General features: G+C 43.5%; 1 protein-coding gene across 10 annotated transcripts in view; it reads left to right on the top strand.

The window, feature by feature from the left end:
* The window catches only part of BLTP1 (bridge-like lipid transfer protein family member 1), a 206,545-nt gene extending 186,136 nt beyond the window's left edge, over window positions 1-20,409 (top strand). For all 10 annotated transcript variants that reach the window (XM_072625207.1, XM_072625201.1, XM_072625203.1 and 7 more), the window contains 14 exons: window positions 992-1,192; window positions 1,897-2,076; window positions 2,698-2,835; window positions 3,649-3,906; window positions 7,068-7,218; window positions 7,690-7,847; window positions 8,254-8,446; window positions 8,665-8,882; window positions 10,254-10,505; window positions 12,685-12,888; window positions 13,647-13,841; window positions 14,595-14,729; window positions 18,029-18,194; window positions 19,670-20,409. In XM_072625207.1, coding sequence (XP_072481308.1) covers window positions 992-1,192; window positions 1,897-2,076; window positions 2,698-2,835; window positions 3,649-3,906; window positions 7,068-7,218; window positions 7,690-7,847; window positions 8,254-8,446; window positions 8,665-8,882; window positions 10,254-10,505; window positions 12,685-12,888; window positions 13,647-13,841; window positions 14,595-14,729; window positions 18,029-18,194; window positions 19,670-19,886 — 2,666 coding nt within the window. In that variant the 3' untranslated portion in view covers window positions 19,887-20,409. The remainder of the gene's footprint in view (window positions 1-991; window positions 1,193-1,896; window positions 2,077-2,697; window positions 2,836-3,648; window positions 3,907-7,067; window positions 7,219-7,689; window positions 7,848-8,253; window positions 8,447-8,664; window positions 8,883-10,253; window positions 10,506-12,684; window positions 12,889-13,646; window positions 13,842-14,594; window positions 14,730-18,028; window positions 18,195-19,669) is intronic.
* The last annotated feature ends 690 nt before the right edge of the window (window positions 20,410-21,099 follow it).

The following is a 21,099-nucleotide window of genomic DNA, read 5'->3' as shown; positions in this document are numbered from 1 at the left end:
TTAAGGAGACAGGAGAAAGAAAGAGAAAAAGATTAACTAAAGAAATGACTAAAGAAGAGAAGGATTTTTGACACTGGGGTTCCTCCACAATTTTAGGCACTTCAGATGAATTTCAGTTCATATTTTGTCGCCCCCTTTCCAGAAGTTTGCTTTAAAGCTCTGTTTCTATCCAAACAGTGAAAAGGAAAGATTGTTCCAAGGTGACTTAAGACTTCACCATGCTGCTTGCTCCTAAGGGCCTGGCACAGCTAATGTTCTGCTCCCTTTTAACTCATTTAGGTCTTTTTTTTTTTTCATTATCCTAACTTACATGCATTTGATTGGTGAATGCTTTGGGGTGAGTCATCCTGAGAGACCTTCCAGACAAAGGGGAGCAGATATTTACCTAAACACGCAGACAGCTTACAGCCTCTGGATTGTCTTGGGAGGCATCAGATTAAAGGGGGATGTGATGTGGTGAGGTGACATTGTATGTGTTAGGTCCAGTTCTGGCTGCCATGTTGTAGAAAGGCTGTTGCTATGTGGGGTGGAGGATGTGAGGAGAGGAAGCAGTTAGGTAGAGAGGGCCTCACTATGCTGAATGACCTGCAGACCAAAGGAACTGGGGATGGTTGGCCTAGAGGAGAGCTATGGGAGGGAGTGGATGACTGAGCTCTTCAGTATGGAAGGAAGGAGTCATTTAGTTCCATAAAGTAGACAGGAGATGTATAACGAGGCACATACCTTGACACACAGGTAAGTCCGTGTTTGGGGGATTAGCAGAGGATCAGAAAGACAAAATTAAAAGATAAAAGCCTTTTAAAATGTAGCCAACTCCTTGGGATTAAATCACGTGATACTTGAATACTTTGTGATTTTTAACTTTTTATCTGTTTACTCCAAGTGAGGTGATCCATTTGTTTTTGTGTGATTATTTTAATTGTAGCAATAGATTTTAAAAATAACTTTTCCCCTAGTTTGTAATTTCCACATTTTCTTCTCTTGACTTGAGGTTCCTCTGGCCTTGGTAGCCCTCTCGGCAGAAGCCGCCATAGCAGTAGTCAGTCTGACTTGACCAGTGCCAGCAGCAGTTCATCCGGGCTGAGTTTCACTGCCTGCATGTCGGACTTTTCCCTTTACGTGTTTCACCCCTACGGAGCAGGCAAACAGAAAACTGCTGTCACTGGCCTCACCTCTGGATCTGGGGGCCTAGGTATGTGTGCATGTGCGTGTGTGTGCATGTGTATGCATTCTTGTCTTTGGGAATTTCATAGCACCTTCTCTGGCTGCACCTTTTCAGGAATTACGGAAGCTAAGGTCATAAACCCATGACCCATGGCTGTCCCTGTGCTAGATAGGTATTTCTTTTCTTTACAGGCTTTTCTTATTATGGCAGTCTTGCTTGATAAACAAAGACCAAAGGAACCTGGACATATTTATGCTTTTTTTGCAAATACATAAACAGTTGTCGCTTTTAAGAAGTTTTAACATAGGCAGTATAACCACCTCTTTGAAAACCAGATGTGGAATATGTTAGATTTTTCTAAATGAAACTCCCTTGGGATCAGCTCCCGGTCCCACTGAGGAAACCACTGACTTCACCTGTCAGTTCCCTTGAAAGTTCTTCCCTCTCTGGCTCAACTCCTCCCGTTGCTGTAGAGGGTCCCTGAGAGTCCAGAAGCTCCTCCTATTTAATGGACGCTCTGGTATTGGCTTTTTATCCATGTTATATCACACACAAAGTGTGAGTCATGAAGAAGAGTGAGCGTATTCCTTTACTTCAGACTTACATAATGTGTGTGCCAAAAAGCTACCAAGTACAACTGTTGTGGTACGGAAGTGTTCTTTGGAGTAAAAATGTCCAAACTGCTAGCGTTTTTCAGTGTGTGGTTTTTGTCTTTCTCTTGTGGGGACCAGGGAATGTAGATGAAGAGCCTACCTCAGTCACTGGTCGCAAAGATTCCCTCAGCATAAACCTGGAATTTGTGAAAGTGAGCTTGTCCCGAATACGACGTTCTGGAGGCACCTCATTTTTTGAAAGTCAGTCTTCGAGCAAGTCTACAAACAAAATGGACACTACATTAATAAACATATCTGGTATTTTATCCCATTCTCATATTAAAATATCATTTGTTTTCCAGAGTGAACTAAGTAGGTTGCCAGCATTGAGTATTGTTGAGGTTTTGATGGTAATTTGATTTTTTTAAAGAATGATGAACCTCCAGCCACACACATAGTGTACCACTAATTATTGGTGCTAGAGTTTTACTTGTGTGTGACGCTATTATAATGTGGGAAACTCTGTATCAGCTCAAGACCTAAGCTTTTCCCAGTATCAGATCAGCTGAATCATAAATTGACAAAGATCCTAAATCAGTCAAAAGAGAAACTTGTCAGCTGTGTGCTCCAAAGGAGAGGCCCTCCGGGTTGTCCTTGACTTTGTGCTAGCTCCTTTAAGCAAGTCAGACTCTTAAAAATTAATTAATGAAAGGTTATCCTTTTGCTCTGATTTTGTAATTTGTGAATTACAAATTACGGATTGTGAAGGAAAAAAAATATATCAGCAGTTAGTCACAGCAGAACAACTAGTACATTCCAGGAATCGTTCATAGCCACCGATTGGTGCTAGTTCTGGTACAGTTGCTTATGTCCTGTGAAAATAGAGTGAAGGTGTTCAGAATGAGCTACATATTCTAATGTGTGCTTTGTATGTCTCAGCGGTGTGTGACATCGGCTCCGCTTCCTTCAAATACGACATGCGCAGACTGAGCGAGATTCTGGCCTTCCCAAGAGCCTGGTACAGGAGAAGTATTGCCCGCCGCCTTTTTCTTGGTGACCAAACTATAAATTTGCCAGGTAGGTCACTTACTTAAATTTTTAATTACATTCAGGTTATTGAGAGAGGCTACAGAGCACATTGTGTATCAGGCAGGAAAACTCCCGTTCAGGTCCACCTCAGACATGCACTGACACAGGGGGCCTGAGAGCTAGAGATGTCCAACTCCAGGCCCTGGGATAGCTGGCATGGAGGAAAATGTCCTGGGGAAATGTCTAGCAAGATAAATTAAAATGCAGTGCAACACAGATGATGTCAGTTTGTGGTTTTCTGCCCACACACATCCATTTCTGTTTGAGTTTGACATCACTAGCTCTCTAAAAATGAGCTGCATTGGTAAAGAAAGATTCCTTAGTGGGGTTCCAGTGCAATCATGAACCTAGGATCTCTCCCCCCAAAAAATTTATTTTAATCAAATCAAATTAAATTCTGATTTTCTATCAGTGTTCTTGATGAATCTAGAAATGCACTTTCTTCTTACACTTTAGATAAAACATGAGAAGAATACCCAGAAAGCTTCTCTGCCCATCCTTTACATTCCTTTTGTTCCCAGTAATTTAATACCATTTTCTTGAGTTGGAACAAAGATTATGGAAGTTTGTAGAGAAGTCTTATTCCATTGGAAATAAAGTGGTAGGAGGAATTTGGAGTATGGGTGGGTAACTAGGTGGTGGTGGTGGTGGTGGTAGTAGTTCAGTTGTTTTGGGCGTGTCAAACTCTTTGTGACCCTGTTTGGGATTTTCTTGGGTAGCTCTGGTTGGGTGATAATCCCCTCAGCAGTTTATAGCAGACTTTGCTGTCTCCTCCATGGCATTTCCACCTTCTCTGCTTAGCATCTGGTCCTGGGACACCAGATTCCATTGAAGGAGTGAGTCAGCACCTTTCTCCAGAATCTTCCCGCAAAGCTTACTGCAGGACCTGGGAGCAGCCCAGCCAGGCGGCCTCCTTCACCCATGTGGCCCAGTCACCTACAATGTTCAATGACCACATGGCAAACAGCAGCATGACCCCAGGAGCAGCTGCTCAGAATCTGAAATCTCCTGCCTCTATGCGCTCCAGGAGTGTGTCTGACTCATCAGTTCCCCAGAGAGGTAAGTGGAAGCCAAAGGTGACTGATTGGTATGCATACCCTTGGCTCCCCACCTTTGGGACAAGATTCCAAGTCTTTCACCTCACATCTGAGGCATTTGTCTCCTCCTTCACCAGTGTGTGCAGGCACACTTAGCTACTCACTGTGTCCCAGAACAGGCCTCAGCCTCACACTGGTGGCCATATCACTGGAGAGAGCCGTGACAGTCATCTACTTTCATGGTCCAGGGTCTTCACACAAGGCTTGGTGTTGCTGAGCTGTCTTTCCATCTCCCTCAGCCCCCAGCAGCTGTTACATGCATCTGTCTTCACCCCCCATACCCCCCCACACGCATATGATCTAATACTCCATTTTGGGGAAAAGACTGAAGCCATCCAACAGGACCTCCCTCACTTGCCTCCACTATTCACAGTCCTCCCCGTCTCCTAGGAATGAGTGTCTGGGGGCCCTTCTCTCCATTTCCCTCCCATGCCCTCCATGACCAGCACCTTCAGTCTTCTCTTTTCCATCACCCCTTCCTGTTTGCCTGGAACCTTTAAAACACCCTCCCCTTCCTTTAACTCTTCTGGCCCATCTGGCTGACATCTCATCTCTGCACTTGCCCTCCCTGTTTAGATTATTGCAAGCATCTTCATATCCCCCACACCCTCTTTCTCCTATGCCCCTGGTGATCTGGCTTTTCTTCCCCCTTTTCTACTGAAACTTCTTTTTCAGAGGCCATTCAGATCCCATGACCTTTGTTCAGTCTTTCTGCTTCTTGACCTCTCTCTGGGAAATGTGATGGGGCCAACCATTTCATCTTCCTGTGTCTCCTAGATACCGCCCACTGCCCTGGCTCACCATTCTAGTGGCACTTCTTGCTGCAACTGTCACCACCACATCTGGGTCACTCCATCCCTTGCCCCCTCCAGGCACCCAGCTCTAGGCAATATTTCTCCTGCTCTTCCTCCTGAATTCTCTGTTTCTGTCATAGGCACTGCCCTTCGTCCATCCATCACCCCATGCTATCTTTGACTGTCTTCTCCATTCATACCCAGCAGTTACTAGGCCCTGTCTTCCTCACTCCCTTCCTTTCTGTCTCCACTTCATCCTCCTACCTGGATTAAGTGCCCAATTGAACTGGATCTAGTTCAATTTCTGGCTTCGTTTCTTTCCCCTCTGGTTTCTCCTCCATACCACTGTGAGGCATCTAGGAAGATGGGTATTCTCCTTGGCTAAAAATCCATCAGGAAAAACTGTAGGTGTACCCCAGGGTTGGCTGTGTGTAAAGGAGATCCTCCTCTCAGCTCTCCTAGAGTAAGTGATCCCTGTCAACTCTGAGATATGGTTTTGACCCTGGTTCTTTATGCCTAGATGTCTCACTGCCTAAAAACTAACATAGGCTAGGGAGTGGCAGGTGGGCACGCTTGAAATCTGAACTCAGACTCCTACCCTGTGTGACCAGGAGTTAGTCACGGATCTGAGAACAGTGGGAAAAGACGGGGTTAGGTATCCCTGTGGTGAGCCATGCTCAGACCTAGGCTGCTCCTCCCCTTCAGTGCTTTCTCCCAGTAGGACTAAGAATATCTGTAAACCGGGCTTGTATAGATTATTTACACACACACGCACACACACACGCACACGCACAAACAACTCAAGTCACTTAACATCTCATTTCCTGACACATATGTATGAGTGAATGAGGCAGGATTAACAAGGAAGCAGAAGTCTTTCTGGCTGCCCTTCTCAGAAGGTCTACAGAGGCTTATACCCTGTACCAAGTGAGCGAGCCAGGCGGAGGGCTGGCATCTTATCTATCCTGGCACAGTAAAGCTTCATCCTAACAGTTAGTATAATGGAAAATACTGGATTTAAAAATCTGAGGATTTGGGTTCAAAATTAGACCTCCTTTTTACAAATTACTTCTGTGCCTCAGTTTCCTAATTCAGCTCAGTTCAAGAAACATTTTTGCTAAGCATGTGCTGTACAGGAGGCCCTATGCTAGAGAATCAGGTGACTGTGACAAAGCAGACTAGTCCCTGCTCGTAATGAGTTTATTTCTACTAGATGAATGGGAAGGGAGTCATGTGCTTATGCCCAGATAAGTTAATGTAAGTCTATAATATGTGCTATATGTATATATATACACACATGTAAAACAGGCATGTTAACATAAGTATAATACATATTTAACTCTAAATGTAAGTAACTTGAGAAGTTAGCAGTAAGACAGCTGGGAGAGCCAGAGAGCCTTCCTCCTAGGAAACCACATTTGAACAAAGCTAAGGTGAGGAGGGGGCACACTCACTGCCCATTCCTCTGCCAAGATGAGAGCCTGGCCTGAGGCACAGGGAGGCCAGAGGTGGGTTGCCTAGTTGGGAGTGCAGCCAGTGAAATAAAGGCCTGTACTCTTTTTGTCTCCAAGCAGAGTAAGACCAGAAATGGGCAAGCTGTGTGCTGAGCACCCCAAGGGGGCCCACATTCCTCCCCGTGTGGCCACTCTGGCCATATAATGCAGGACCATGGCAGCTTCCGTCACTGTCTCTTAGCTGGGCTCCATGAAGCCTCTCAGACTTGCACTGAGTCCTTGAATAATTGACAAGGACTGGAACAGCGTCCTGGTAGGGTGAGCTTACAGATAGGGTCTTACCAGGAAGTGTCTGGGAGAACTATTTACTACCTTCATTACCACTCACTCAGGTGGTAGAGTCAGGCATTAACATGAACAGATCACTCTTCATTTTTAAAATACTTTTAAAAATCATAGGGGCAGCTAGGTGGTGCAGTGGATAGAGCACCAGTGCAGGAGTCAGGAAGACCTGAGTTCAAATCTCGCCTCAGACACTTGACACTCACTAGCAAGTCACTTAACCCCAATTGCCTCATCCTGAGTCATCTCCAGTCATCCTGATGAATATCTGGTCACTGGACCCAGATGGCTCTGGAGGAGAAGTGAGGCTGGTGACCCTCAAAACAAAGTTCAAGTCATGTCATTTCTCTGATGGCCTGGTCTTCTTCGGCAACGAAGGACGCGCACACACACTTGTAAAAATCATATGGAAAACTGTTTTATGGGTTTTTTTTAGCTCTGATTATTATAGCCAGGTCATTTGTATTAGGTTTCACTTTGAACGAATCTCAATGTCTTTTTGATCAAAATGTCTTCAACTTTTTTATTTTTAGATTCACTCTCAAGAACATCTACTCCTTTCAATAAGTCCAACAAAGCAGCCAGCCAGCAAGGCGCCCCCTGGGAAACCCTGGTTGTGTTTGCCATCAACCTCAAACAGCTGAACGTTCAGATGAACATGAGCAACGTCATGGGGAACACGACGTAAGAGTGGCCATTAGGGGGCACCAGAGCGCACTGGGCTTGAAACCAGGAAGGCTTATCTTCCCTAGTTCAAATCTGGCCTCAGACACTTCCTAGCTGTGTGATCCTGGGCGTGTCACTTAACCTGTTTACCTCAGTTTCCTCATCTGTCAAATGAGCTGGAGAAGGAAATGGCAAACCAGTCTGGTATCTCTGCCAAGGAAGCTCAGTGGCTGCTGGGGTCCAGTGTAATTCTCTAGTTCTTCCATTCTGTGAATATTATAAAGAGAGTAGGAGAGCCTCTGTCTGGGTAGCAGAAAAGCTTTCTTTTATTGCTATAGTATCATAGCCTGTCACTTTTAGCCTTTTTTTTAATAGACTGTGGCACAGTGTCCTTGGCAAAGTTAACCAGTTTTAAGTCTCCATTTTCCTAATTTGAGACATTGAAATCCATCCATCTCAATTAGGTCCCATTTATTTTTTTTTCTCCAGATGGACCACCAGTGGTTTGAAAAGTCAGGGTCGTCTGTCAGTAGGAAGTAATAGAGACCGAGAGATCAGCATGTCTGTTGGCCTAGGCAGATCCCAGTTGGATTCAAAGGGTGGCGTGGTTGGTGGTACCATAGACGTCAACACTTTGGAGATGGTTGGTAAGTTCAGTAACTAAACTGGTATTTATGTTATTCTTAGGTCTTTGAAGCCTGTTCATTTAAGATTTCCTTCAGCTCAGTGCCCTCCTCCCTCCTCACCTCTCCCTCCTCCAGTCTGTCTTCCTTCCAAATGTGGCTCAGGTGCTCCCTGCCTCAGAAAACCCTTCCTGACTTTTCCCTGCCCCTCCCCACCCCCAACTGCTACTGTCCTTCCCTCTAATGACCTTGTATTTATTCTCTTTGTATTAATACATCCATCCATATGCACTTACCTCCCTTGGTATTATTCTCTTAAGAGGTAAAAATGTCTATTAGTTTGACTTTAAAAAGTTAAAAATGTTTTATTCTAATTATTTCTTTAAAACCAACAACTTCTTTGAAAAGTGACTAAATGTGTCTCTTTCAGCTCATATTTCTGAACATCCAAATCAACAACCAAGTCACAAAATACAAATTACTCTGGGTTCAACTGAAGCTCGTGTGGATTACATGGGGTCGAGCATCCTCATGGGCATCTTCAGTAATGCAGACCTCAAGCTGCAGGATGAGTGGAAAGTGAATCTATATAATACACTGGATTCAAGCATGTCAGATAAGAGGTATTGTAACACAGGCCTTTCTTTGAATACCTTACATCTTTAGTCTGCGTTCTTATATATTTTCAAAAACTCACTTCAAAAAACCCGAAGCCTAGTTTTTTAGGCTAGGTATTTTATATGGCATAGTTAATTTAAAATAGAGGAAAAAAAGAATGGAAAAATTGTGATGTGACCTAACTATTACCATATTTATTCAAATATTCTCTTTTATGATTTAGTGAAATTTTTGTCCATGGAGATTTAAAATGGGATATTTTCCAAGTAATGATTTCCAGATCAACCACTCCAGACTTGATAAAAATAGGAATGAAACTCCAGGAGTTCTTCACCCAGCAGTTTGACACAAGCAAACGGGCTCTCTCTACCTGGGGACCAGTTCCTTACCTTCCCCCGAAGGCAACAGCCAGCCATCTAGAGAAGAATTCACAAGAACTGCGTAAGAATCGCGAGGACTCATCCTCATGTACTGTGTTTTCTCTTAGACCTGTTAGTCACACCCTGGAGAGAAGACTACTTTAGGCTGTATTCATTAAATATTTCCTCAGTCATAAATTTTTAAAAAGCTCTCTCCTAAAGAAAATGTCATTTTTATTCATTAAGGAAGTACAGAGTTAGCCCCGTATGCCTGTGTAGATAAGATTTTACATTCCACCTGAGCAAGAAATTTGAAAGGAATCAGCTAACTGGTGTATTGTTAAAAAGAGACCCAAAATCAGATGCTTTCGTAATGACTCCCACTAGCTCTGGATCAGCTGCAGCTCAGTCTTAACATTTTTAAAACAGCCTCGTTACTTCTGTCATGTTTTCTACAACATGTTGTAATACTTGAGAAGCAGCTGGTGGCTCAGTGATAGAGAGCTGGCCTGGGGTCAGGAAGATCTGAGTTCAGATTCGGCTTCAGACACTTACCGGCTGTAGGACCCTGGGCAAGTCATTTACCTACTGTTTGCCTCAGTTTCCTCATCTGAAAAACAAGGATGACCATGGCACTTAGCCCCAGGGCTGCCGTGAAGATCAAATGGGATAATAGTTCTAAAAGTCCTATGTGAGTGCTAGCCCTTGCTGTTACTATTTTCATGATCATCATCACTCTTTGATCCTTCAGTGGATTGGTGGTGTCATCCTTCTGCCTGTTCTTTCTACTTGTCCCAGTCACACAGCCGTCCCGTGTTATTTTTTCCCTATTCTTCCACATATGCTCCATCCAGAGGGGCTCAGTGCTCCAGTGCAGCCCTTGAGCATCTGTGACCCCTTGGGCCTGCCATTTGTCAGCCCACCCACTTGTTGTGTGCTTGTCACTGCTGGTGATGTGGGTGTAGGTCTCCTTAGATCCATGATTGTTCTTTGGGGCACCCTTCGGAGTCATGATGCTTCATGATTCCCAGCCATATCTCACAGTGGGACAATATTGACCTCAAAAGAATGAATTTGCAGTGGTGAACAGCTGAGAGTTATTGAAAGTACCATGCCATGAAATGAAAATACCCAGTGGCAACCCAGCCTCCTGCAGTGCTATCAGAACTGGGTGCCCATCTCATAGGCAATTCAAAGATGGCGTCCACATCAACCCTTCTCAGAGCCCTCTTCTCCCTTTGCTTGCATGCATTTCCTTGACTTCACGTGCTGGCATCTTTTTCCCTAAACACCCCCAGGCAGTGGAGGATGGCATTCAAGCTCATTATATCATTTGTTGTCTCATGTACCCCATCCCGTTCAGGGTCAGCCAAACACCAAACAGCAAGGTTGCTACTGTTGGTGCTCAGAGGAGAGGGCGCTTCGGTATTAATGGCCTGCCATTCTCTTGCAGTGTTGGACGCTGCTCATCACCGCCACTGGCCTGGAGTTTTGAAGGTTGTCTCGGGATGCCACATATCCTTGTTTCAGATCCCATTACCAGAAGATGGGATGCAGTTTGGAGGCTCCATGAGCCTCCACGGAAATCACATGACACTCGCTTGTTTCCATGGGCCTAATTTCCGCTCAAAATCCTGGGCTCTTTTTCATTTAGAAGAACCAAACATTGCATTTTGGACAGAAGCACAGAAGATCTGGGAGGATGGTAAGCATTAGTATCGATTCTTGTGTGTCTTCTGAAGTTACAAAAACAGAGTAATTGTTCTTTGTCTTGGACTGTTCTTACAATACTTCAGACCACATCTCGCTGAAGTGATACCTCTGTCGTCTTGTCCCTGATCACGGGCAAACCAAATGCTGGAGGTCAGTTTAAAGAGCATGCACACGTTTAATGGGCCTCTTTCTGACCAACCATATGAAGAAATCCCAGAAGCTGAAGTTCCTATTGCCATGGTTAGCCCTGCAGGGCCCTCACTTCTGTGGTTCTTTTCTGAATCAGCTTTTGCCAAGGTTTATCATAAGCAAATACTTTGTCCCATTGTGATTCCCAGTTGTGGCATGGGGCCTCCAGCACAGTGCACTGGGAAGGTGGGAGGCCATGTAGGTTCCGCTGAAGGAGGAACGATCAGAAGGATGGGAGAGCCTGACCAGGGGAAAGATTTGGAGCTAGAGGTGCAAGGGTTCAGAGTTCTAGTTCTGAGGCATCCCTGTTCTTTTGGATGGCTGAGAAAGAAGTGAGATCGAGGTGATGAAAGCTAGGAAGGATGATGACATGGAGGGCCAGGATGTTCCAGGGAACATCTCGATTAATGGTAAAGTCTCAAGTGTGAGAGGGTAGAGGTGGTAGGAGAGAAAAACTGCCCACCAGGTCCTGAATCTTTAACAAAAGGAAAACAGCTGTCTAGGCAGGATTATGGAGAATGGACATCCTAGTGGCTGCCTGTCACCTAAAAGATCAAATAGTAAATCCTCCTCTTCTTTGCCCCTTTGCTCCTTTGTACTCTCCTTCCCACCACCTGCTATGACTCAGTGATCCAGTGACTCGGGCCTTCTTGCAATTCCTCACACAAGGCCCTTCATCTCTCAGCTCCAGGCATTTTCTCTGCCCATGCCCCATGGCTGGAAGGCTCTCCCTCCTCTGCTCTGCTGCTGGCTTCCTCCTAGCCCCAGCTAAAATCCCACCTATTCAGGAGCCTCTCCCCACCCTTGCAGGGCTCCTGCCTCCCTGTTATCTTCTCCTTTTGACTGTGAGTTCCTAGAGGTTAGGGACTGTTTCTGCCTTTTTTTGTATCCTCAGCACAGGGCATGGCACACAGTAGGGGCTTTGATAAATGTTTGTTGCCTTGACAACTTGCTCAGGGCCAAGGTTGGGATATAGTGGTAGTGAGGAGCAAAGACCCTCCAGCCCCAAGGCATCAGGGGCTCAGTATGTAGCAGCCACCAGAACTGGTCACAGCTACAGGGCTTTCATGAGGACAGGGAAGAGGCAGGTGTAGGGGAAGACAGGCCTTGGGATGAGTGAGTGTGAAGAGCAGGGCAGGGCTCAGAGGACCGGCGAAAAGGATTTCCACCTCCATAAATGGTGACCTTGAATCCCAGAGACAAGGGGGAGCAAGAGGGGGCGGTTTACAGGTTATTGAACAGGAAGTGTCAGGTGAGCAGACCAGAGGAACAGAGAATTGATAATTTGGAAGGAGGTGTTGTGTGAAGGAGCTCCCTCATCCTGGGCCATGACTGGCTAGATGCAGCCCCATCATGCTCTGGCCCCTCAGCATTACTGTCTTTGGGGCAGGAATGGTGGCCACAAGCACCATCTGGGGCTGTGACTGGCCTTCTGTGGTTTCATAGAAAGACAAGGAGTAGGCAAGTCTGGGGCCGTGATGGTAGTAGCAGGGCCTCCCTCTGGCTCAGGAGCTCCTACCTTCTCAGACCTTGGCAGAATCAGGGATCAGATGGATCCTCTTGATCTGTCTATACAGGAAGGAACAGGCAGCTAAGAGCACCTTTGGGAAATACAGACCTCCAGTCTCCGTGAGGGGCCAAGATTCAGATCTTGTCCTCTCCCCTCCCCATATTTAGACTTAAAAGGGAGCAGGTATCAGGAATTCGGTTCCTGCTGACTCCTTAGCATCATTGGTTAGTACGCACAAGGACTGAGTGCTTTGCCAATAGTCATTGCCCTGAGCCAGTGACAGGGGGAGGAGACCTCTAGTCCTCTGATCTTAGTCCCTGAGTGAGGCCTACCCACCTCTGGCTATTGCAGTAATTTCTGAATGTGTTTACCTGGTTAGAAAAAACAGAAAAGTTAAATAAAAATAGATACAGATTTACATAGTAGTAAAAATGTCATCTTTAATACGTTTTTCTTTTCCCCTTTGGGTCAGGTTCAAGTGATCATTCGACATACGTTGTCCAGACGTTGGATTTCCATCTAGGTCACAACACCATGGTCACCAAACCTTGTGGTGCGTTAGAGAGTCCTATGGCAACAATAACCAAGATCACAAGACGGCGCCATGAAAATCCCCCCCATGGAGTGGCCAGCGTGAAAGAGTGGTTCAATTATGTCACGGCCACCAGGAACGAAGGTTAGTCACTCAGGGCAGCTTCTCGCTGGGACCCAGCTTATTGTGTCTCAGAGTGCAAACATTGGTAAGAGGAAACATCATTGTTTTTTCAATTTTAAAAACTCATTTTGCTTTGATATGCTTGACAGTCCAGTTACATAGCATTTGAAGATTCATTAAAAAAGCTCCCTAACGTCTCACAAGGTGGGCTGTGCAAGTGTTGTTTCCTTCTTGCCCAGAGGGAAGCTGAGGCTTAGAGAGGTTATGGGGTTTGCTCGTGGTCAGTGGGAAGAGGATAGAGGCAGGCATTCCTACTGGCAGCAGCAGGGACAACCTGATCCATCCATTACGGTATAAAAACCCCAGAACATGCAGGACGGCCCCTGAGGCTTGGGTTGGGCAAAGTTGCCCAGAGTTCTAAGGAGACTTCGGAGATGCTTCCCTAAGCTGAAGCTGTCATTTCACAATCTAATAAGCTCTAAGATGCAGCTTTAATATTGTGAGGTTCTCTCTTTGGAAGTTAGAGAAATGTAGTTGGAAAAATGGATGGAGTGACCTAGGGTCATTTTGTCAGCTTCACATTGGTGCTGATCTAGGCCTCATCGCACAGTGCTGTCACTCTAATCTGTTTTTAGAGTTTTTCTAAAAGTCATTCATTTAATTTTTCTAATTTGAGCAAGCTCATCTGTCTTCACTACGTTACATTCCAGAAGGCTCATTGAAGTTTGGCTCTTCACATGAATATTGATTAAATACCATTTTTCCTTTTACCCATATAGAGTTAAACCTGCTTCGAAACGTTGATGCTAACAACACAGAGAGCAGTACGACTGTAAAGAGTTCAAGTTTGTTGAGTGGATTCAGGGGAGGCTCTAGTTACAACCATGAGACAGAGACCATCTTTGCCCTGCCACGAATGCAGCTGGACTTCAAATCCATTCACGTCCAGGAGCCGCAGGAGCCTTCCTTGCAGGGTGGGTGCCTTTCTGCTGGCATGGAATCATTCATCTGCAATAATTAGGGTGCTGCTTTTAGGAGAACACAGCCAGTCCTGGGCCTGCTAGTCCAGAGGCAAGGAATGCCATCCTCATTCAGTCATATTGATTAACTGTCCTTTTGATAAGATGGATTTTTCTGTTGAAAAAACGTATTTATCTGGTCAGATATTGAGCATTCACTTAACAAATATTGTCAAGGGTTGAGAGCCACAGTGTTTTCAGTGACTATTTCAGAATTTATAATTATTGTTAAACAATTTTTATCCCTTAAAATCCTGTTTTCTACCAGAATTAAGCTACTATCAAGCAAATAGGACATGTCTTAAGGAAGCTACGTGCCACTCTCCTGGTGTACTTTGTGTTGAGCACAGAGTTGTAGTGATTTTTACAATTAAAAGTTGGATTTTAGGGAAACTCAAACGAGTTTTATTTTCATATTCAGTTAGATGTAAAAATAGAGGTAGTTTATATTTGCATGTGTATACTCGTACATGTAGGTATATTAGGTATGTGTGTGTATACACACACACACATACAGAGATGTATATAGATGTGTATCACTATAATGATCAGGATAATAAATACTGACACTAATTCTCATAAGCTAAATGTAAAATTAATTACTTCTGTATGTATGTATGTACATGTACATGTGTCTTACTCTGGGAAAGATAAGGAACTCTATTAAATTAAAATTGTTTCACTAAAAAATTTTTTTCTGATTTCCAGACACCAACATCAAGCCCAAAGTGGAATGCAGTGTGGTAACAGAATTCACTGACCACATTTGTGTGACTATGGATGCTGAGCTAATTATGTTTCTTCATGACTTAGTGTCAGCTTACCTTAAAGAAAAAGAAAAAGGTAGGCAGAGTATTCGCTTTTGAACATTCAGTGAAAATGTTTTTATGACATATGTGTCATTTTAGAACATGAGCTCCTTGAGGGTAGGGATCGTTTCATCATTTCATTGTATTTGACTCTTCAGGGGCTGGCACTTGGTAGGCGTTAAAAAAAAAAACCAAACACTTGTTGATTGAGATATCAGGGAAGCAAAAACATAAAACGATCTTACAGTGTGAATAGGAATTAAAAGAAAGAGGCCACATGTAAGTGTGTACACAATACAAGTCTGCCCTTTTCAGGTCACATCTGGAGTAGTAGGTTCAGTTCTGAGTTTGAGCTGTAGGAAGAACTTGAGGTCACACTGGATGGGGAGACCAGCTGGAGGAACTGGTAGTGTCTGTCCTGGAGAAAAGCAGACATAGAGGGGGCATGATGACTGACTGTAGGATTTGGTGCACAGCCTTGTGTGGAGGCTCAGATTTGTTCTGCTTGGCCCTTGGAGAGGGCCAAGAAGCAGAACCAGGAACTATAGGGAGAAGTTTCATCAAGGCAGAATTCAGCTTGACGTAAAGACAAATTTCTTCCTGATTAGAGATATCCAAGAGTAGAAGCGGCATTTCTGGTGGTAGTAAGTAAGGTCTCCCTTTCAGAGAACCTCCACGGCTCTCTGGATTTCCACTTGTTGGGAATTAGATGAAATACGGAGGAGCTGAGCTAGGAGACGACTGGTGCCCTCTTCCTGATCTTAACTTCTGTCACTGATGCGTTCTAAGCCACATTGAGACTAGAACTGATGAACTCTGCTGAGCTGAGAGTGAGCATCTGGAAAAGAGAGAAGGACAAGGGATTGAGGAGGAAGTAGAAGGAGAACATTGGGCGGATACTCAGAGGGGGCCAGGGAAGGAAAGAGTTGGAAAGGTTCAGGCGTGGGACCTTGAAAAAGCAAAATGTTGTAACACAACACAACAAAACTTCGAGCTGAGACCTAGGGGCAGTGTGAGAGGCCTAACCAGAGCATTCCCAGGGGTCCACATGGTCACAGTGACTGGTCCTCTGGAAGGGCGCTCTGCAGTAAAATGGACAGACAATTTAGAACTATGGCCAAAGGGCCGGAAAAGTACGCATGCCCTTTGGTCCATCAGTGTGACTGCTGGGGCTGATCCCAAAGAGATGAGACAAGGGAGGACAACTATACGTACAGAAATGTGGTCTTTTTTGTGGTGGAAAAGAATTGGCAAGTGAGGTGATGTCCGTCAGTTGGGAATGGCTGAACAAGTTGTGTGTGATTATGAAGGACAACACAAAGTGAAGTGAACAGAACCCAGGAGAATGTTGTACACAAGTGATAGCACTGTTGTACAGTGATCAGCTGTGAATGACTCAGCTGTTTATTCCCAGCAATACAAAGATCCAAGACAGTTCTAAAGGACCTGTGATGAAAAATGCCATCCACCCCCAGAGAAAGAACTGATAGAAACTGAATGAAGATCAAACCATATTTTTTCACTTTATTTCTCTTGGGTTCTTTCTGTTTCCTTTCATAACATGACTAATATGGAAATATATTGTGCGTGACTGCATATATATAACCTTTATATAATTGCTTACTTTCTCAATGATGGGGGGGATTGTAGGAGAAAACTGGGAACTCAGAATGAAAAATGAAGGTTAAAAATTGCTTTTACATGTAATTGGGACAAAATAAAATACCAAAATTTTTCTAAAAATCTTTAAAGAAAAAAAGAAGAATCCACCTCCTCATATTTCTCGAGCTACTGGGTAAGAGCATTTCTTTTACTGTTTTTCCAAATCTAACAAAAATGTAGCCAGAAATTCATGGGTAGAAAGATTTTTTTTCAATTTCAGACGAAAGGATTGTGACTTGAAGATCCGCCTGACATAAATATTCAAGTTTTATTTACTGTGAATTAGAAAAACAGTGCTTTCTATAGCTGTATTTTCCAGGGCATGAAAAAAGACCATCACTAAAGGACAGATTCTCTATTTGTCGTGTCATCCTTTCACAAATATTTTTCTGACAAATTTGACTTGGGGAAGAAGTCTGCTGGAAGGCAGCTGAGCTCAGGACACATTTGAAGGCTGGCATGTAACGGTGTGGACTTGGTCTTTCATCACCGCGCAAGCTCCTTGGGCTAGAAAGGAGGACTTGGAGACACCTCTGAGACTGAGCTAGCCTTGGGAGGAAGTGATGGAGCCCCAGGACAGGCTTCTGACACATTCACAATGTGTAGAAATCCTTCTCAACCATATGCAAGCCATGCTTAAATTTCACCTTTTCAGTCGTTTTCTCTTTTAGTTTTATTTTATAATTTTCTCACCCAGTCTTGAAAAACTTTCAGATTCTTGTTTGACTTTTAGAGTGACAGTGGACTTTACTAAACCTATTTGTGGATTTAATATTTCTTTGTTATTGTCTCTACCAGTTCACAGTAACCAGTGCTTAAAATCGATTTTGCCCTAGGTGTTTTTAGGAGGGAGTTTTACTTTTCATAAAATGACAATATAGTCTAAGAACTAAATGAATAGAATGCTCAAGAAAACATCAGGTATAAATGAATACTTCCCTTGAGTATATACAGTGAATCTACCTCCAGGCATTCTGTCCTGCTGTTAACCTGTTATCTTATCAGCATCCTACGACGTGACTTTGGGGCCGGGTGCTTATGAAACTGTCCTATGTAAATGTCATTCCCTTGGAGAGGATCATTTTGAAAGTTTGGCTTAGACAACAGTCAAACAAATTCTTCTGATATTCTTTACGTGAAGTTCTAAGAGCACTATTTTTTATAGAACTATTTCATTTGTAAAGATGTTACCCAGAAAGGAATTGTGGTGCCTTCTTCCTAATTGGTGTTGGAGGAAAAAGACCTTGAGGGCCTTTGCCTCCCTCTGTAGGGTAATGGACTTCACGTCAGCCCTCCCTCACTCAGATCCAAGTCAACTGCAAACCCTACCATCTTGGTGTCATGGTCCTCTTCGAGAATGAGAGACAAAACACAGCAACCACTTCCCTTGTAACTTTGAAAACGATGGTAGAGTGAGTCTTTAGCCAGTTCTTAAAAGAAGCACAGATCGGAATGTAGATAAGATCAAGGGTAAATAAGTATTTAAGGCATTAGTAGGTGGCTGTTACCTTGTCCGTCAAAATGACCTGAATTTGTAGGGGTTGGTCTTTTGTTTTCTCATCTTTTGATCCCCCTTTGACTTGAAAAAATGTGCATAATTTCCTCATTCCAACTCCTGTTTACATCAAATGACTTTCTGAGATTCACAGATTACCTTCTTTTTTACTCCAGCTATTTTCCCACCTCGACTGTTGTCCACTCGACCAGGACAGAGAAGTCCAGTCATCATTCATGACGACACTTCCTCTGAGAAGGATAGAGAAGAAAGCATCACGTACACAACTGTAGACTGGAGAGATTTTATGTGCAACACCTGGCATCTGGAACCTACGTTACGGTGGGTCGTCCTTTGTAGTCCAGTGACCCTGGAGTGCTGGGCCAGCGTTGTTCAGAGTGGCTTATTGCAGAAACAGTATTTGTGGAGTGTAGCTTGTTCAGCGGCACTTATCTGTCTGAAGCCACTGCTTGTTGAGGGGGGTTTTTAACGTGTGGCCTCTTGGGTGTCAAAGCAGCATGGTCCAGTACAAATGACTCTGGGGAACCTGGGTTCAAATTCTGGCTTTGCTCCTTTCCACACGTGTGACCTTGGACAAGTCTGCACCACTCTGGGCCTGAATTTGGTCATCTTTTAAAATTAGGGAATTGGGTCCTGTGATTCTCAACCTAGGACTGGATTGTAAACACCACATGGCCTTTCTTGGCTCTCCAGAGTCCAAGTGAAGTGTGCTTTATTCTATGTGTTCCCACCACCCCGAGCTAAAAGAAAACATACAACTTTTTATAAAGGCCAAGTGTCATCGCACCAAGAATAGTGTAGCAAAATGACCAAATGTCTTATATGTAATGACTTCTGTGGAGACAAGAGCTAGTAACTGCTTTGGCAGGAGGAGGTTTTCATTCAGCAAATCAGCAAAATACCCTTACTCTGGGCAGGGCGAAATTGGAGTCCTTTCTGTAGAATTGTTTGAAAGTTTTAAAATATTTAAGTCATTTGGATGATGCTGGAAACTCTTTAGGAAAATCTGTTTTGTAAACGCAAGTAGGCGTAAAGAAAAATGCCGTGAGACTTCTTTAGATTACACATAAAATAAAGATACAAATAATGTAATTTTCCATTTAGTTGTCATTGGGCCCAAAGGTCTGGAACTTGGAATATTAGGAGGAGTCGTAATAAAGGAAGGCATTTCTTTCCTCAGCTTTTAACATGCTTCATCTCACAGGATGCTCACAGCAGTAACAACCCTGTGGATTTAGAGCTAAAAGGTCCTTAGAGATTGTCTAGTTTCTTTCTTCTGTTTATACAGATAAGGAAACTGAGGCACTAAAAATGGAAGTGACTTGCCCAAGAGCCTGAAGCAGCAAAGTCAGGATTTGAACCCAGCGCTTCTGTCTCCAAACCCATTGTCCTCTCCACCATGCCTGCTGTTTCTAAAATCTTTCAAGGGATTCTTTAAAACTAAACAGATTTTTTTTTATTGCTCTTTGAGACATTCCAGTTAGTATGTGCCCCAGAACTAAAACAGCTTTTAGCAAAACCTGTCAGTGAATTAGCAAAAAGGGAAAATGTGCCTCTTATTTGAACTTTCTTGAGAACCTGTAGAGATGCATTTCATCTCATTTGGCTTCAAACACATGCAGCTTTTATGTACTCTGAGCCAAGTAGATAGAAGACTGTGGCCCAGGTAGCTCATCATGTTACGTGGTTACTAATTTGTGCGTGCTAGTTTGTGTGAGTAGAAAGATGGCTTTGAACCTGTATTCAAGATTCTAATTCTGTGGGAGGCTTCACTCCAAACTTTTTTTCTTTTTAAGGTTAATTTCCTGGACTGGAAGAAAAATTGACCCAGTAGGTGTTGATTATATACTTCAAAAGTTGGGCTTTCATCATGCTAGAACCACTATTCCTAAATGGCTTCAGAGAGGAGTCATGGACCCTCTGGATAAAGTTCTCTCAGTCCTCATCAAAAAGCTCGGTACCTCACTGCAAGATGAGAAAGAAAGGAAAGGAAAAGACAAGGAAGAACACTGAAGCGTAACTGCCTGTGAACAAGCTAGAACTTTGTGTCCGTTAAGTTTACTACACTGAAGGGTTTTGTTGTATAGTAAAATTATTTTCTGTATAATTAAAGATTATTTTAAAGGGGTTTTGGCTGCTATGTTCAGTTTGTGAGTTTATCTGTTTATTGTGGTAGCACCACCATTCTGTATACAGTGAAGTATTGCATGATGATGTAAATTTTGTGAAAAAAATAGATTGAATATGTAAATCTTTTGGTAAACATTTATAATTGTATTATGTGCAATATGATTCCTGCATCCTTAAAATATTTTCAGATTAACTGTGAATTTTTGTGACTAATTAGCAGTAACTTTTTTTTCAAATCTTGCTGATAATTTGACTTTCTTTTTGGTTGGTGATGGCTTTTATCCCCCTTGGTAATGTGTAGACTTGTATAAATTTCAGTATGTATATAGTTTAAGAAACTGTGATCTGATTGCATAGCATTAAAATGTTGTTTGTTACAGTTGTAATAAAAAGCCATGATAACTTATTGCCAGTGTGTGATTGTCTCAGTCTTCATATCTGTATCTTTGTTTTCTTTTGTAGCTTGTTTTTTCTCCATCTTGACCCTTAAGGAACATGTTTTCCTAATTCTTTATGCCCCAGATAATCAGTTCAGCTTCTAAACTCAGCCATAAAGTCACTTGTAGCTACTAAATGTAGCACTGTCTGCTGTATTTTCTGCCTTTCCCCTTCATTGACTACGTACTCCAGGAAAACAGAACCACTCTGCCCTCCCCTCTTCCCAGTGCGACTTCTCTCATTGTGGCTTTACTCCGCCATCCCTCGTGCCTCCAATAGGCTCCTTCCTTCATTCCTCATCAGAGGGGATGACTTGAGACTAGATAAATATATGTGCCAATGGATATCTTCAGCAGGGCTATTGCCTTCATGGTGCTGGAAGCCTCCTTTGCGTTCTCTTCATATCATACAGATAGCAGGGAAGGATGCAGGCTGTTTGTTCAGCCAGTATCCCTCACTCTTGCCATGCAACCAGCACATTGATTTCTCTAGCTGTAAATTCCCCGATGACATCCTTTACATTACTTACTTCTGCATAATTTCTCACTAGTAATATGTTCCAGCCAGCTCACATGTACCCCATGTACCTACTTGTATATAGCCATATAACATCAGCGGAAAAATACTAGTGTTATAGAGCACAGCCTCATTTCAAGGA

This window comes from Notamacropus eugenii, chromosome 7, assembly GCF_028372415.1.
Source record: "Notamacropus eugenii isolate mMacEug1 chromosome 7, mMacEug1.pri_v2, whole genome shotgun sequence".
NCBI lineage: Eukaryota > Metazoa > Chordata > Mammalia > Diprotodontia > Macropodidae > Notamacropus > Notamacropus eugenii.
The sequence above is the reverse complement of the archived record's forward strand: the minus strand, read 5'-3'. Positions and strand labels throughout refer to the sequence as shown.